Below are 16,408 nucleotides of genomic sequence, written 5' to 3' on the forward strand. Positions count from 1 at the left end.
GCTGCTCTTTCACTCCGCGCATCAGGTACCGCACCTTCTTTTCTTCCGACATGCTGGGGTCGGCTCGTCGAAAGAGACGTGTCATGTCCTCGACGTACATTGCGACACCTTCATTCGGCATTTGTATACGGGACTGGAGATCACGCTCAGCTCGTTCTCGGCGATCAGGGCTCGCATACGTCTCAAAAAGACGGCGTTTGAATTCTTCCCAAGAAGTTAGGGCATCTGCACGGTTCTCATACCAAACACGTGCGCCATCGTTAAGGCTGAAATATACGTTTTTCAGTTTGTCTGCATCGTTCCACTTGTTGTACGAGGCAACACGTTCATAGTGCACCAGCCAATCTTCAACATCCTCATGCATGGCACCGTGGAAAGGATTCGGCGTTCGCGGACTAAGTAGCGTGCAATGAATCGGCGTAGTGCCTTCCATACCGGTTGGGGTGGTCGGAGCTGCCATTGTCTCTGGGAGGAGTCCAAACTCAGGGGCTTGTCCACGGATCCTTCTGCTGGCGCGGTGTACAGGCGTAACCACCGGTACAGGACTGGAGCTCCTGCTGCTCGGAGGGGTTTGGTGCATAGATGAGATTACCCAGCACCTCCACCAGTTTGTCACGCGCTAAGGCAAGATCAATCAACAGTACTAGCAGCCAGACCCGAAGAATGCCAGACACGAAAAGATGGTTCTCCAGCTGGCGCGGGATCTTCGACTTCGTCGTCTTCTTCGCCGTTCTTGCTGGGCACGCAATGCTGATCGTTTGCTGGCTCAAAACACCAGGTGGCAATATATATATATATATATATATATATACAAGTCGTGATTACACAATGAAATTCGATAGTTATACCTTTAATTGGTTTGATTAGATTTTTGATGGTGATAAGATACTGAGACTGCAACGCTATGTAGACTATCTCTGGAGGGAGATGCAATAGTTCCAGCATTTGATAATCCAGCGATTTCATGCCGTTGCACACCAATCGTTGGGCGCGGCTGACTGTAATACTTTATCCGGACCTCTCCCTTCGCCCGCAGCTTAAATATAACAAGCCTAATTTGTTTTCAAGTACGGTTAGGCGGTCCCAAAAAGTAGGCGTGATGCAAGTAGCGCAAGTGTACATTTTTTAGGGCGGGAACGTCCAGCGCCAGGCCTCTTCGCAATGCAAGCGTGCATGGAGAATCCTGCGCGTCGACCGCTAGAGCGTCATGAGGAGGCATAAGAGACAATCCTCGCTGCCCAAGCGAGCGATACTTAGTAAAGAAAAGCATTCCTTACGTGGCCACTAGATTAAGAAAACAAATTTAGCGTCAGCTGTAGTTTTGTTGGACTTTCTGGCATTCATCCGAAAGTGCCCGTTTTAAAAAGTGGGGGGGCAAATGGCCTACTGTGCCCCCTCACTTTTGACAGTGGGGGGGCAAGTGCCCCCCCTGCCCCCCCGGTAGATACGCCTATGCCGGTCCACCAGCTGCCGCCCGTGTGGCGATTGGTGTAGTCGCTCTACGTGGCCGAGCGCCCTCCCCACCGCGCGCAGAAGGACGGGGATCTCGCCAGCCTCGGCGAGGGTGGCGCCCACTGGTGACGTGTGTGGGAGGCACAGGAGTTGTCGGACGATGGCTCGGTGGTCCGTGTCCAGTGCCTCCCACTTCGCTGGGCTGAGGTCAACGAGCGGCAGGCCGTACAGTACCCTCGCCGAGGCCACCGAGTTGTAGAGTCGCAGTGCCAAGGTGGGGGAGCAGCCCTGACCGCGGGCCATGAGGGTGCGTGCGGCACTCGCCACCCGTTTGGTCCCCTTGCGCAGGGCAGCCACAGCCGGCTGCCACTTGAGCCGATGGTCCACGATGAGGCCGAGGTAGCGCACTTTCTTCCGCCACGGGAGGCTCTCACCGCGAAGGGAGAGACACGGAGCTGCTCGGTGGGCCCCGTAGCCTGAATGGACGAGCATCGCCTCGGTCTTTGCTGCCGACAGAGTGAGGCCGATGCCGCGGACGTACGCGTCAACTGCGTCGAGTGCGGACTGCACACACCCGCGCACTACCCTGCCCCTGCCGGTGGGGCCACTGGCGAACAGCGCGATGTCGTCCGCGTACACCGCGACACGGACCTCGTACTTCGGCAGCTGAGGGATGTAGTCACTGATGCGTGCGAGCGCGAGGTTGAAGAGGAAAGGGCTCAGTACACTGCCCTGCGGCACACCAGTCGAGACGGCGCGCGGCTGACTGAGCACTCCCCCCACGCGCACACGCATCGTACGGCCACTGAGGAACGCCCCCACATATGCGAGTAACCTCCCGAAGACCCTCATGGCACACAGAGCGTCGATAATCGTGGCGTGCGGCAGCCGATCGAAGGCGCTCATGACGTCGAGGAGGACGAGGTAGCTTGCGTCGCCGCGGTGCTTGGCCTCCTCGAGCGTCGTGACGACGTCAGCCAGGGAGTCGGCAGTGGCACGGAGACGGCGGAACCCACTCCGCTTTGCCGCCAAGATGTCGAGCACCGCTGCTATCCACTCGAGGCGCCGGAGAGCCATGGTCTCGAGCCCCTTTCCCGCGGCAGACGTCAGCGACACCGGTCGGTACGAGGCGGGGTCGCGTGGTGGCTTGCCGTTTTTGAGCAACGGCACAACCACCGCCTCGCTCCACTCCTTCGAGATGACGCCCGATCTCCAGACAGCATTGAAGGCGTCTAGCAGGTGGTGGAGCTGGTCGCTGTCGAAATTCCGCAGCATCTGGTAAGTGATGCCGTCGGAACCGGGAGCCGAGCGACGCCTCCGTGACGCCAGCACCGTGCGCAGCTCACCGATGGTGAAGTCAGCCGCGCACAGCGCGGTGGTCTTATCCAGGGTGCCGGCCGTCGGGAAATAGCGCTGGGGGGCTATGAGCTCGCGCCGGGGGTGGTGATGTGGCTGGAGGATGCCCATCGGCCTCGTCGACGCCGCGGGCGGACGGCAGAAGGTGGCCGCAAGCAGCTCTGCGAGCTGCGCGTTGGTGATGCCGCGTGCCACCGCGATGGAGAGTGCGGGGCAGCGTGGCACACGGGGCCGCAGGACCGCACCCAGGATGCGCCACGGGCGCGAGCGCGCGCGCGGATCGTCAAGCGAGCAGCACAGGCTTGACCAGCTCGCACTGCGGCGCTGCCTCGCATGGCGACGGCAGACTGCGTCCATGTAAACAGTCCAGTGCTCCCGCCTGCCGGTGCGCACGGCCCTGCGCTGTGCCCTGCGGCGCGCAGCTCGCAGGTTCAGCTGCTTGATGTCTGGCACAGGCGTTCCAGCCGGCACCACACAGCGGGTCGTGGCCGCTCGCGCACACTCGGCGATGTGCCGAAAAAGGCCGCCCTCCGAGACTGGCACTGCAGCACACAGTTCCCGGAAACGCGGCCAATTCACAACACTGTAGGATCTCGTCGGGAGATCGGCGGTGGCGCGAGGCACGAGGAAGATCGGGAAGTGGTCCGAACCCCCCGTGTCGGGGTTGCAGCGCCAGGCGAAGTGGCACCGTTCCGACACCAGCGAGAGGTCGATTGCACTCCCCGCACAGCCACGTCGCACGAAGGTTACCGCTCCGGTGTTTGCGATGAGCAGTCCAGCACGGAGCACACTGTCTAACAGACCACGGCCACTACGGTCGATGCGGTTAGAGCCCCATGCCGTGTGATGTGAGTTGAAGTCTCCGCACACCACGAGGTCCCCCCCAACACGGTCAGACAGGCGGCACACGAACTCAGTGTCCCAGCGCCGACCGGACCGCACGTAGACGCTGGCAACACATGTGTCGGTGGCGCCGACGCGCACGGTCACCGCCACGCACTCCACATTCGCGCAAGGTAGGTCGTCCACGTTCACCACGGCCTGGGCAAGGCCAGCGCGCACGTAGAGAGAGGCACGCGATCGGCCGGCTGGGTGGGAGGGGTCGACACACGGGCTGGCCGTGCATGACGCCTGCTGGCAGCTAGTGGCACTGTGGTACGCCACAAAGCCCGGCAGGTTGAGCTCCTCCGCGCGCACGTACGTTTCTTGCAGGGCAAGCACGTCGTACTCGCTGAGGAGAGCCCCACCCGCGAGCTCAGGATGACGGCAGCGCATCTAACGTACGTTCCACTGAACGATGCGCGGCCGCTGTTCCCTGGGCGTACTAGCCATGCTGAACCAGGGCGTCATGCATTGCCAGCGCCGCCACACACATGTGACGCGCCGGCGAGTCGGCGGGTACCAAGTCGAGGAGGGAGCGAAGTGCCGAGGCGAGCGCCGTCTCCACTAGCTCGGTTGTGGCCAGTGGCGAAGCTCCGGGGGGCTGCGCCGGGTTGTCGTCGGTGGCGGGCGGTTCGCCCGCGTCGCCTCTGGTACTGCTGCCTGCTTGAGTTCCGCCCGTGAGGGCCGCGGAATATGACAGCCCCGGCTGCAGGCGCGACGAAGGTGGCCCACGCTTCGTCGCCCGCTGGGTAACGGGATGTTGCTTGGGTGAGGGTGCTGCCGTAACGCCGCTGCCCCGCGCAAGCTCCAGCGCTTGTTTGCGCGTGATGCGCGGCTTGGAGTTGGTGAGAGCGGCAGCAACCCTCCTTTCTAGCTGCCACTGGGGACAGCGCGGCTCCGTTGCGGCGTGCGGGCCCCCGCAGTGGAGGCACCGACGTCTCTCCACAGTGCAGGCGCTCGTTGGGTGCCGGCCGGCACACTGCAAGCAGCGGAGGTCGCGCGAGCATGTCACAGTCGCGTGGCCGAAGAGCCGCATCGGCCACACTGCAGTGGTCGCGGCAGCCGCGGTCGCACGGCGCGCCGCCGGCGAAATAGCAGGACTTCCTCGGGGACACTGCTGCCGGCGAATCGCAGCGTCACGACGTCGCCGCTCCTTGTGACCGCCACCACCGGAACCGACGACTCGAGGCCCTCGTAGATGGTATCTCCATCGAAGGTGGGGTCCACGTCAAAAAGTGTGCCTGTGCACGTGTTCAAGAAGAGGGCCTTTGCCCTCACGCGCACATCACAGATGACGCGGACCGCCAGCAGAGCCGTGAAGTCCTCGCCCGGGAGCGTGTCCACTGCCACGACGTTCCTCCGGAGGTTGGGGCGGACCCGATGCGCTCCGGGCACTCCGGAAAGGAACGCCGCGATGGCGTCGCCCGATGCCGCCAGGAAATGCGACCTCCGAGCCACCGGCCTGTACAGCGCAGTGTACTCCCACTGGGGGAGGTCGTCGTCAGCGGCTCGTTGTTCGAGAGGGGCCACGAAAGGGACGAAGCGTGGACGCGTTTCCCCTCCTGGTCCCGCCGTGGGGTCGCTCTGTTCTCCGTTACCGGCCGGGGGCCCAGAAGGTTCCGTTCGCCGCGGCCCGGCCTCGCCGGAAGCAGCAGGCTGGTAAGTGGTTCTTGAGGGAAAGGGAAAGGTTGGCGCTATCTTCTGCAGCCCTTGAGGGAGCACGGCTCAGCGCAGGCTGATGATGATAAGTGGTTCTTGAGGGAAAGGGAAAGGTTGGCGCTATCTTCTGCAGCCCTTGAGGGAGCACGGCTCAGCGCCAAACGCGCAGGCTGCTCACGATCGCGGTGGGCGCCTTTCTTCTTTCCCTTTTTTTTTTCTTGTTCTCCTGGCTGGGCGCGTCACCGAGAGAGACGAGAGGCGGTAGAGGGGAGAGGGTTTGCGGAGAGGAGACCGGTTGGACGCACGGTGGTTGGACGAGTTTGGCGCTGCTGCTCTCCTGGGCCCCGTCGCCCACGTGGCCGTCGTCTGCCACCGGAGCCGGCGAAGCCAGCAGCAGCTCAGGGGAGAGGGAGACTGCCCGTGGAGAGGGGACCTCGTTTGCGGGCGCGTAGATTGTGTCCTCCCTCGCCCCACCGTCCTCACCGCCACCGTCTGCTACTGCTCCCGGCGAAGCGAGCGGCGGTTGAGGAGGAGCATCCTGCTCATGCGCAGGAGTGACGCAGCTCGGCACAGTGACGTGGTCCTCGCCGACGTCATCACCCGCGAGCAGCAGCGTCTCGGCGGTGCCGTCCGCCAGCGACTGGGGCTCCGGGGAATGCTGGGAGCTGGTCTCTCCCGCGTCGGGGGTGGTGGTGGTAGAAACTTTTTTTTGCCATTGATGGTGGGGGCGAAGACCCCTACATGGCACTTGGGTGCTCCCTTACTGTGAGGACGCACCCTTACAAAGCGAAGGCGAGCCCTTGGAGCGCAATCCTTCTCATAGCACTGGAGATGATCCAGCACTGGTCTTGAGGGGAAGTGCAGGTCAAAAGAGTCTCCCAGTAAGACTCCGCCACGGTCTGTGATGGGGGATGAGGGAAGGTGGGGCATGTGAGGAGGGTGTGTAGGAAGTCTCCTGGTTTACTGCAAAGGTTGCATGAGGAGGGGGATTGGTCTGGGTATCGTGCATGTAGCAGCAAGGGGTATGGGGCAGTCCGAGTTTGTAGTCGACGCCAGTGTGCGGCCTGCGCGATGGTGAGGGATGGGGCTGGGGGTGTGTATTCCCTTCGTTCGTCCCGGTAGTACGAAAGGATATCACTGAAAGAAAGCAGGCGCTCCCTGGCTCGTAGAGGGGGCTCGACTCCTCCTGCCCGGAATGTAAGACCTCGGGCTAGGGAATGAGCCTCCTCATTGCCAGGGAGGCCGGCATGTGCTGGCGTCCAGATGAGGGTTATGGGGTGCCGGGGCTGCCAGAAGCGTAGTAAGCGAGCAGCGGTGCGGGATATGTAGCCGTTGGCATAGTTGACAATGGCAGATTTGGAGTCAGTGATAATTTTGGTGGCAGATGTAGAGATGAGAGCAAGCGCGATGGCTGCCTCTTCTGCCTCTGTAGTGGAATTGGTGATGATTGAGCTGGAGGTTAGAAGCTTTGCCTGATTGTCGGCTACCGCCAGGGCCATACGGGAGCCTGACGTATACTCTGCTGCGTCCACGTAGACCACATCATGGTCCTCGCTGTACTGTCTGTGGAGGGCCCGAGCCCTTGCTATTCTGCGGTTCCCATCTCGCTCAGGGTGCATGTTCTTGGGGATGGGAGGTATGTTGAGGTTAGCGCGGAGGATAGAAGAAAGGGGGACACCCTCGGTAGGGTGTGTAATTGCGGTTAGGATTAATTGGGATAATAGAGCGCGGCCAGCGGCTGAGCTAGATAGACGGGATATTTGTGCCGTAAAGGTGGCTTCTGTGAGTTCCTCAAAGGTGTTGTGGACACCGAGTTTGAGGAGTCGGTCGGTGGATGTGCTGGGGGGAAGGCGTAGAGCCATTTTCGTGCAACTCCGTAGGAGCGCGTTTACCCGGTCTGTCTCCTTCTGTCGGAGGGGTAGGTATGGAAGGGCATATGTGGTGCGGCTTATGATGTAAGCCTGAGTAAGGCGAAGTGTGTTTCGCTCACGTAGGCCAGCCCGGCGGTTCGCTATGCGGCGAATAAGTCGGGTGGTCTGTTGAGCGTGTGTTTGGAGAGTCTCTATGACTTCTCCGTGCGCGCCGTGGGAGTGTTGAACTAGTCCTAGCACGCGGAATTTTTATACTAGTGGGATAGGATGGGTACCTAGCGTAAGGGAGATGGAAGGAATGACTTAATCGTGTTGCTTGGGGCGGTAGAGAAAGAGCTCTGATTTGGAAGGGGAGCATGTCAGGCCGCGCTCCTGTACATATGTGTCGATGGTGTTTAGTGCCAATTGTAGATGTTGTTCTATTTCGGCGTCACTGCCGTGGTTTGCCCAGACAGTGATATCGTCGGCGTAAAGGCTGAAATGAATGTCGAGAATTTGAGCTAGTTGTTGGGGTAAGTGAAGAAGTGCTATGTTGAATAGAATAGGGGAGAGGACGGCTCCCTGGGGCGTACCTCGTGCTTCCAGTGTTATGCCTGGGAGGCGGTGGTCGCCGAAGGTAAGTGTAGCTGTGCGGTGGCTGAGGAAGTCTCGGATGTAGTTGTACATCCTGGCGCCCACTGCCAGGGTTGTGAGGTTCTGTAGGATAGCTGAGTGTGTAACGTTATCGAATGCCTTCGTGAGATCCACACCTAGGATAGCTTTGGTGTCGTAGGTTTGGGAATCTAGAATGTGTTGTTTTAGCTGTAGGAAGACGTCCTGTGTGGAAAGCCCAGGACTGAGATTGTTGCCAACAATGAGATTGTTGCCTTCTAGGTACTTGCTGAGCCTGGTCTGGAGTACATGCTCCATGAGTTTGCCGACAGAAGAAGTGAAGTGAGGGAGATCGGTCTGAGGTTAGAGGTGAGCAGAGGTTTCCCAGGTTTGGGTAAGAACACGACTTTGGCTTCTTTCCATTGCGGTGGGAGGGTGCCCTTTTGCCAGCACCCGTTAAAGTATTCGGTAAGGGCGGCAATGGATTGGGCGTCGATATTCCGGAGCGCCTTGTTGTGTACCCCGTCTGGGCCGGGGGCTAAGGACGTGTTAAGTCTCTGGAGTTCAGCCTGAACTTCTGCTTCTGTAATGGGTTGGTCAAGGAGGTCGTTAGCGGGGCCTGTATAGTCGGGGTGTGTTACAGGAGGGTATGTGGGGAAGTACTGATTTCGAAGTTCTTGGAGGAATTCCGGTGGAGGTGTATCGGAAGTATGTATGAGTTTGGTGAGGTTGTGTCTTTGTGTGGTCTTAGATTGAGTGGAGTCTATCAAGTGCCTAAAGAGGTTCCAGGTCTGAGGTAGACTCATATTGCCATCTAGCTTGTTGCATAGTGATTCCCAGTTTTGTCGTGAAAGAGTCGCCGCGTGCGTCTCTATCTCTTTGTTGAGACGGGCGAGGCGGCGTCTAAGTGTTCGGTTCCAGCGCTGCCTTTGCCAGCGCCGTTCTAGGCCTGCTTTAGCTTCCCATAAATGCAGGAGGCGGGAGTCAACTGTGTCGCTTGGGCAGTCCTCTAGTAGGGGACGAGTTACGGATCGGACATCACTTTCTAATTGTTTGGACCAGTCGGTGATGTCCGTGATGGGGACGACGGTGCGGGCTGCTCTACATGATCGGAAAGAGTCCCACTTCGTGAAAGTGGAGCCTCTGGGAGGTCTGCGGGGTAGTTGAGCATTTAAGAGAATTTCGATGATGCTATGATCACTACCCAGATTCTCTTGTGTGTTGCACCATGTGGCGTGAGGGAGGCGATGTGCGAATGTAAGGTCTGGTGTAGTGTCTTTACAGACACTGTTTCCCGTGCGTGTAGGAGAGGTAGGGTCGGTAAGAAGGGAGAGACCGGTCTGTTGCGCTGCTAACCAAACCCGACGTCCTTTCGGTGTGTCGTGCTGGTAACCCCAGGCCGTATGCGGGGCGTTAAAGTCTCCTACGACGAGCAAGGGGCACTTGTTTGCTATGCGCTTCGCAAGAGTAAAAAGGCGTTCGAAGTTGCTTTGTAGGCATTTAGGGTGGCTGTATACATTCAAGACGAAGATACTATTCGCTCGAGCGTGTTGTGGCACAAGCTCAATTAGAAGGTGATCAATGTCTTGAATCGCTAGGGAATGGGAGATGGTGGTGATTGAGCGGCTAACTAGAAACGCTACCCGAGTGGGCGGGGGGGATGTGGGTAGAATAGGAGTATAGCCGGGGAGGGTGAGTGGGTTGGAGGGCTCCTGCAGGGCAATGATGTCGGGTCCTGTAGCGCAGGACAGCAGTTGGTGGACCACATGACGCTTCTGGCCAAAGCCCCGGCAGTTCCACTGCCAGAGTGTAAGATTACGGTTTGGAGCTGCCATCATGCATGAGAGTCGATTGGGGGGTTGGGAGTCGTGATAACTGGGGGGTGGAAGTCGTGAGCTGTGGTAGGGATAGGGTTGTCCTGTCCTTCAGCTGCTTTAGGCTTCTTACGTCTACTTGGGGTGGAGTCCAGCTTTGTGAGGCGGGTTGCGTAAGAATTGAGCCGGGACTCAAGATCGCTATAGCGGTCAGAAAACCCTTGGGTTAGCACGTCGAATCGGTGATTAAGAGCAGCATTGTCTTGTGTTATGTTAATAACCGCGTCTTTGAGGGTTGCACATTCCTGGTTGATGTGAGTGACAGCGTCCTGCAATTTTGCCTCAAAGCGAGCAGCAAAGGACTCAAGCAGGGTTGGAATGTCGTCTAGTGAGAGGGGGGTGGAGGGAGGTGGCGTTGTGCATGTGGTTGAATTTGTAGAGAGTTCCGTGTCAGCCTCCATTGCTAGCGAATCAGGAGAGGAAGTAGGGTTGGAGTGGCTGGGCAAGGTATGGTCGTTGGGTGGGTTAAGGGGAGGAGGTTGAGGTGCGGTTGGAGCGGGGGTAGGTGAAATGGGAGATCCAGTGGCAAGAGCACTTATCTGGGCTTCCAGTTTGGCGATGCATTGTCGAAGAGCGGCGGCTTCTGCTCGGGCTGCTGTAGCTTCTGCTTTGGCTGCCGCTGCCTCCTCCTGGGATTTCGCCAGGGTGTGTTGTAAACTGGGATTCACTGTCATGGATGTCGTGTGCTTGTGATAAGAAAGGGGCGTGTTCCAGGCTTGTTTCAATGGCTCTGTCCAGGCTTGCTTGTGTTGGTTGGGCTGGGTGGGTCCGGATGACAATTGGGGAAAACTGTCCCTGGGTGGGACCGATTCCTGCTGCTGCGTATCTGGGTGGCTTGGCTGTTTCCTTGGCTGGTGAAGGTTTCGTCCCTTGCACGATCCCGTGCCGGTAAGATGAGGGCCCTCACACAGAATGCATTTGGGCGTACAAGGAGGGTCTTGTTGCGAATGCTGTGTTCCACAGCGGGGGCAAAGATTGGTCTTGGGGCTTGGGCATACGTCGTGACGGTGACCCGGCTGTCTGCAATTGGTACAGGCATCCGGACTGCCGCGGTATAGGGTGCAGCGGTGGATGGCTCTCATGTATTTGATGGAGTGCGGGACTGCGTTTGCGTCGAAGGTGATTAGGATGGAGTGCGTCTTTCCCATGCGTCGGGCTGCTAGTATGGTGTACTCCGGATTTCTTCTGACCAAGTCTTGGTTGAGTTGCGTTGGGGTCTCGTCGTCATAGGCGTTTGTGATGACTCCTCTGGTAGCCCCCGGTGGGGGTGCCACGTAAGCCGTGCAAGGGTAGGTTTGGTCTCCAATTGCGAGGGAGGTTAGCGTCTTGAGAGTCTCGGCTGTTGGGGAGTGTGTTGTTGCCATGGTGAAAGTATTGTTGGTCGGGTGGGTGCGCAGGCAGAAGTCGTCTGGTAGAGGGATTCGGAGCTGGGTCTGCACTGCTTTCGTAAGTCGAGGTGTTGGGACGTCTAGAAGCCGTAGTTCACCTCGCGGGCGAACGACCACTCGAATAGCGTTGGGTGGGAGTGGTGGCAGATGGTTGCTACGCTGCGCTGTGAGGCGCGTCTCCTTGGTCGCAGGTGGTAGGCGGGCCGGCGTCTTGCCGCTGCGGGTGGCGGCTGTTGCGTCGTCCGCCGCGTTCCTGGCGTTCGGGTTAGCTGCCTCGGAGGTAGCGTTGCCGGAGTGGTGAGGTGGCTTCGGCGAACTGGCTGGTCGGGAGGCGTAGGCTTTATACAGCACTGGTGTCCAATCGTCTGACTGGAGCTCTTGTGCGGTTACGGTGTGGCCTTCAACCGTTACTTCCATCATAATGGCTGGCGTTGCCGGCGGTGCCGGCGGAGAGGTAGAGTCCGGGTGAGGCTTAACTGGGCAGCTGAGCGTCTCGGTCCGATAATCGTTCTCAGCACAAAAAAGGTCGGATTTCACCCGGAATGGGCGGTTTCCCTGTCTTCCTTAGGCACTTATGTCGCTTCTCGAGCAGATTACTGGCCGTAGGAAAGATTGGGTAGAAGCAGCACGTACCGTTTGCCGGAGCCGACGTTGCAGGCATCCGCTCGCGTTGGCCCCTACGCGGCGTCCGCAACACCTGCGGCTCCGCGCGCGATAATTCCCCCGCGTCGGGGGAGCTTGAGCGGCTGCTGCTGGCCGAGCTGCTCAAGGTGGAGCCTTCGCTCGTGTCATCCCCGAGGGTGCCGCTGTTGTGGACTCCACGGGACGAAGACCCACTGTCGGCGGGAAGCTCGGTGGATGACGAGCAGGAGTCGGAGCAGCTCGTGTCGGAGAGGCTCGTGTCCGAGCTTGACTGGTCCGTGCTCGGCTCCGGGTGTGGCATCTCCGCCGCGTTCTCCACCGGGCCGCTCGCGGAAGGAAGCGGGCGTCGTGATAGAGGCGCCAACAGGAGAAAAGGCACAACCAGAGGTGTGCCCATGCCGGCCCCGGCTGGGGGAGATGGGGCGACGTGGTCGTCCTCTGCGCTCTTATGAGGGGCCGCCATGGCGTCGCGCTCAGGGCGGCCGCGTCGACCGCGCTGGGAAGGTGGTGCCGCGGCGTTCCGGATCGTCCCGGATCTCAGGTAGCGCGGCGACAGTCCTTCGCTTGACTGGAGAGCCATCAAGGCCAAGGCATGCCGAAGTGCCTACTCCCTCGGGAGCCCTAAAAAGGGCTACGCTCAAGAGCGCTGACTTGGGAGCAGGACACAAGCGGACATGGTGAGGCTTAACCTTGACGACTCAGGAGCAGAGAGAAACGTGTCGACCCTTCAAGAGTCGAGCCGCGCTCCTTTCGGCTGTTGCTGCTGCTTCGGAGCGAGTCCGGAAGGTGTTGTGCGCGCTGCGCTTCTTTGCTACCGGGAGCTTCCAAGCGTCCGTAGGGAGCGAGGAGACGATCCGGGTGTCACAGTCGACCGTGAGCGAGTGCGTGCGACGCGTGGCAGAGGCTGTCGCGAACTGAGGGGCCCGCAACAAGTGGGTCTATTTTCCCAAGACGTCCGAGGAAAAGGCAGCTGTGTAGGAGGGTTTCCTTCGGCGCGGTGCTATTCCCGGCGTCATCGGATGCGTGGACGGCAGCCTCATTGACATTATCGCACCAAAGGGTGAGCGCAAGGCTGCATTCATGTGCCGCAAGGGATACTACGCCCTAAACTGCAAGTTCGTAAGTATACGTCACTAGCACTGATCATTCTTTTGACAGTTGCGGTGCACTTGCCAACGGGGACTTTCTGCATTCACATTTTTCCCAGATCTGCAACGCGGACATGAGGTCCCTGGCTGTGGATCCAATGCGACCGGGGTCGGACCACGACTCGTTCGTCTGGTGGACGACGTGGCTGTGCCGGCGGTTCCAAGCAGGGCGTATCGAGAATCCCAGTGAATACTTCCTCGGTGAGGCAAAGCATTTTTTGTCGCAATCACACTTCATTAGCGAATAGAACGCTATGTCCGCCGCAACGCAAACTTTTAACTAAATTACAAGCACATGAGTAAGTGTCTGGAGTAGGAAAAATTCAAACAATTAATGCTGCCACCGACATTGTTAAGTGTTAAGTTACAAGCATGCTAGCAAGTGCCTGCCAAGAGCAGACAAAAGCAGCACGTATTAGTACTTCTGCTGTACCCAGTGCCTGCCAGAAGCAGAATAAATGAACACACATTAGCGCTACTATTGTGTCATTCGTAGTACCAATAAGTGTATATATTTCGAGCGTTCGTCCTATACTTGAGTGCGCTTGCGCTTCCTGGGACCCGCATACAAAGCTGAATTTTGAAGAACTGGAGAGCATCCAAAAACGGGCTGCCAGATTCGTATCTGGCGACTATAATTTTCAAAAGAGCTCTTCTGGTTTGCGCGAAAAGTTGGGATGGCCGTTACTTGAAAAGAGGCGAAAATATATCGACTCTCTTTCTTTTATAATGTTCTTAACAATAACACTGGCACTCGAAAAGAGAAATACATAAAGGAGCCCAGCTACATTTCCGCCAGCACTGCTACCCACTAAAGGCACGCGAATACAGTTGCAGAATAAACGCCTTCAAGTATAGCTTTTTTCAACGAACAGTGCATGATTGGAACGGTTTACCTGCGCAAATTGCTACTGCCCCTCACACATCCTTTCTAACGGCGTTACAGAACCACCTGTTAATGAGTGAAATGTTGCTTGTCCTTGTATGTTTTATTCCTTTTTTTTATTATTCCCAACGATGTTAGCCGAGATCACTATATATATATATATATATATATATATATATACTGAGATCTTCTTTTGTGTGGGCGTGACATGTTTGTTCATATTTGTATATTAATTCTTGGTTTTGCTTTGCACTCCCATAGTGCTTAGGTATTTCATACATGCTTGTTCATCTTTGTGTAATAGTTTTTGTTTTTGCTTTTTACTCAAATACTGCATAGGTATTTTAGATGCTTTATATGCTGCATCATTTGCCTAACTTATAGTATACGTCTCTTGTTATTTATTTCTGATGTTGCCCCCTACAATAATGCCCTAGATGGCGCTGTAGGTATTGTATATAAATAAATGTAAAAAAGTTCTTCAGCTTCTGGCAGGCACTGAGTAATGCACTTGTAATTTGGTTAACAGTTTGTGTCGGGGCGGACATGCCTAACTCGCGCTTTTACTTGCGACTCTAGGGTCTGCACTGAACCCCACCTTTGTTGAATGATGCCGTAACTTTGCCCAGTTGCCACCTTGCCTCTTTTACAAGCAGATGCTCGGTGGCGGCAACGCTGGTGTTATTCCCACCAATATTTTGTCAATAAAATGCAAAAACAACGGCGGAAAGAATGCAAACGACGCAACAACGACGGTGCGTCGAGCAGACGACAGCTACTCAGCCCGCGAGCTCGCCTCAGCCCATTAGCGCTGCCGAAACAGCCGGAGCCAACGTTTATTGGCCAGAGATTCAGAATAAGGCGACGCCAGCGCCGCCACAATTTTCGCGTTTTTTTGCTTCACCCTCGGCGCTTACCAAGGCGTCCGCTGGCCCCACTCCCCCAATGTAGTACAGTCTACTTCGGCTGTCTGAGGGCGACAAAGACGACGATGCAGCAGCAGTAGTAGCGAGCTTCATAACAACGGCGACCCCATTCTGCACGGTCTGCCACGAAACAGGGGGTCTCGATTAAATTACCTTAGAGGGCGGGCTGTCCGAGACCGTGTAGTCAGCATGTTCGGCACAACCCGTGCCGAACACTTGCACCCCTTAAGGGGTGTACGGCGGCAGTTGCGACGTTACAGCATCGCTAGGTGCATACACGCTGTTGTAGGGCCAGCAATATGTGGTGGTCTAACAGATACCAAACATGCCTAACTCGCGCTTTTACTTGCGACTCTAGGGTCTGCACTGAACCCCACCTTTGTTGAATGATGCCGTAACTTTGCCCAGTTGCCACCTTGCCTCTTTTACAAGCAGATGCTCGGTGGCGGCAACGCCACCGAGCATCTGCATTGTAGCATCTGCATTGTAGCATCTGCATCTGCAATGCATCTGCATTGTAGCATTGTACATATAATGCTGTGAAATTGCTGACACATTTTCCATACTCGGTTAGGATGTCTACGTAATGCATAGCATTCGTGACATGTAGAGAAATGTGCGAGTCGTGTAGTCAAGGCTTATGTATATAGGTTACATTTATAATAACAAACTGACTATTTAGTGGCGAGATTGCATGCAAACTAAAATGAAGTGGCTTTTAACAGTGTGTTTCCCATGATTTGCTTGCTGCTGCTCCTGTCGTCGTCTAGCTGCACTGTGTGCCACGGATGTAGACTGAAGTTTTGTTGTGTAGCCCTGACCGCTCCCCTTATGCAATGAACGACATTAGCGTTCGTCTGCTCGCTTTCTACTTGGGCAGTGAAGCTCACAAAAGCCAAAATGCACAGTGCACATCACACCTTCCGCTCCATCGAACGTGCTGTTACACGCACACCTTCTACGTTCTCCGCCATTTTCTCTCGCAACAACCGCACAGTTTCCTCCTAGTGACGAAAATGCTGTCAACTGGTCATGCAACATGTCAAACGCTGTGGCTCCCCTGAAGCGTGTTCACGCATGAGCGGGTGATAGATTTCAACAAAGTGCCCTCGCTTGTAAATAGAAGGGAATAGCTGGAATGTTTTACACTAAAATTTTTACAGTTCAAGATGGCACTGCAAATGTAGTAGTGACATGTACATAAAACTGCAGCTTTGTTTATTTCAAACTTCAGTCTACGGCCCTTTTTTTATATTCAAACGTGCATATGCACACATCACTTTCAATATTCTTTGCATTTAAGAACTGCGAAAATTATCACTGCATGCGTATAGACATATCACAGACATATCCAACATTTCACGCAGACATGTCGCAATAAATCACCTTGTGCTTGCATCTAAAAATCACAGATAAATGCTTCATAAAGTATGACAAGTAACGTCATGCGCTTTTTTAAAAAAAAACTATTGTGTACTCCACAGTTACAAAAAAGTTAGCATCCGGTTTAAAGTGTACCAGTAAAAAAAAATACAGGTGCATAAATCACGCGCCGACATAATATTTATCATAGCCAAATGTATAGGTGCTGCATGTGAGAGGAACATGCTGTCGTGGAGTTACATACAGAAAAAAAGCCACTTTCACACTCAGAAAGAGAAACTGCTGCATAATTATTACACACAAACTACACATTAAGGGCTAACCTGTCAAACATCACTGAATGATCACAA

General features: G+C 56.2%; 1 protein-coding gene across 1 annotated transcript; it reads right to left on the reverse strand.

Moving 5' to 3' along the window:
* Window positions 1-11,584: 11,584 nt before the first annotated feature.
* On the reverse strand, window positions 11,585-12,295 carry LOC125946274 (putative protein TPRXL). Its single transcript, XM_049668969.1, has one exon. It carries the CDS (start codon window positions 12,293-12,295, stop codon window positions 11,585-11,587), a length of 711 nt encoding a protein of 236 aa, XP_049524926.1.
* Between the last annotated feature and the right edge of the window lie 4,113 nt (window positions 12,296-16,408).

This window comes from Dermacentor silvarum, chromosome 6, assembly GCF_013339745.2.
Source record: "Dermacentor silvarum isolate Dsil-2018 chromosome 6, BIME_Dsil_1.4, whole genome shotgun sequence".
In the NCBI taxonomy this organism is placed as follows: domain Eukaryota; kingdom Metazoa; phylum Arthropoda; class Arachnida; order Ixodida; family Ixodidae; genus Dermacentor; species Dermacentor silvarum.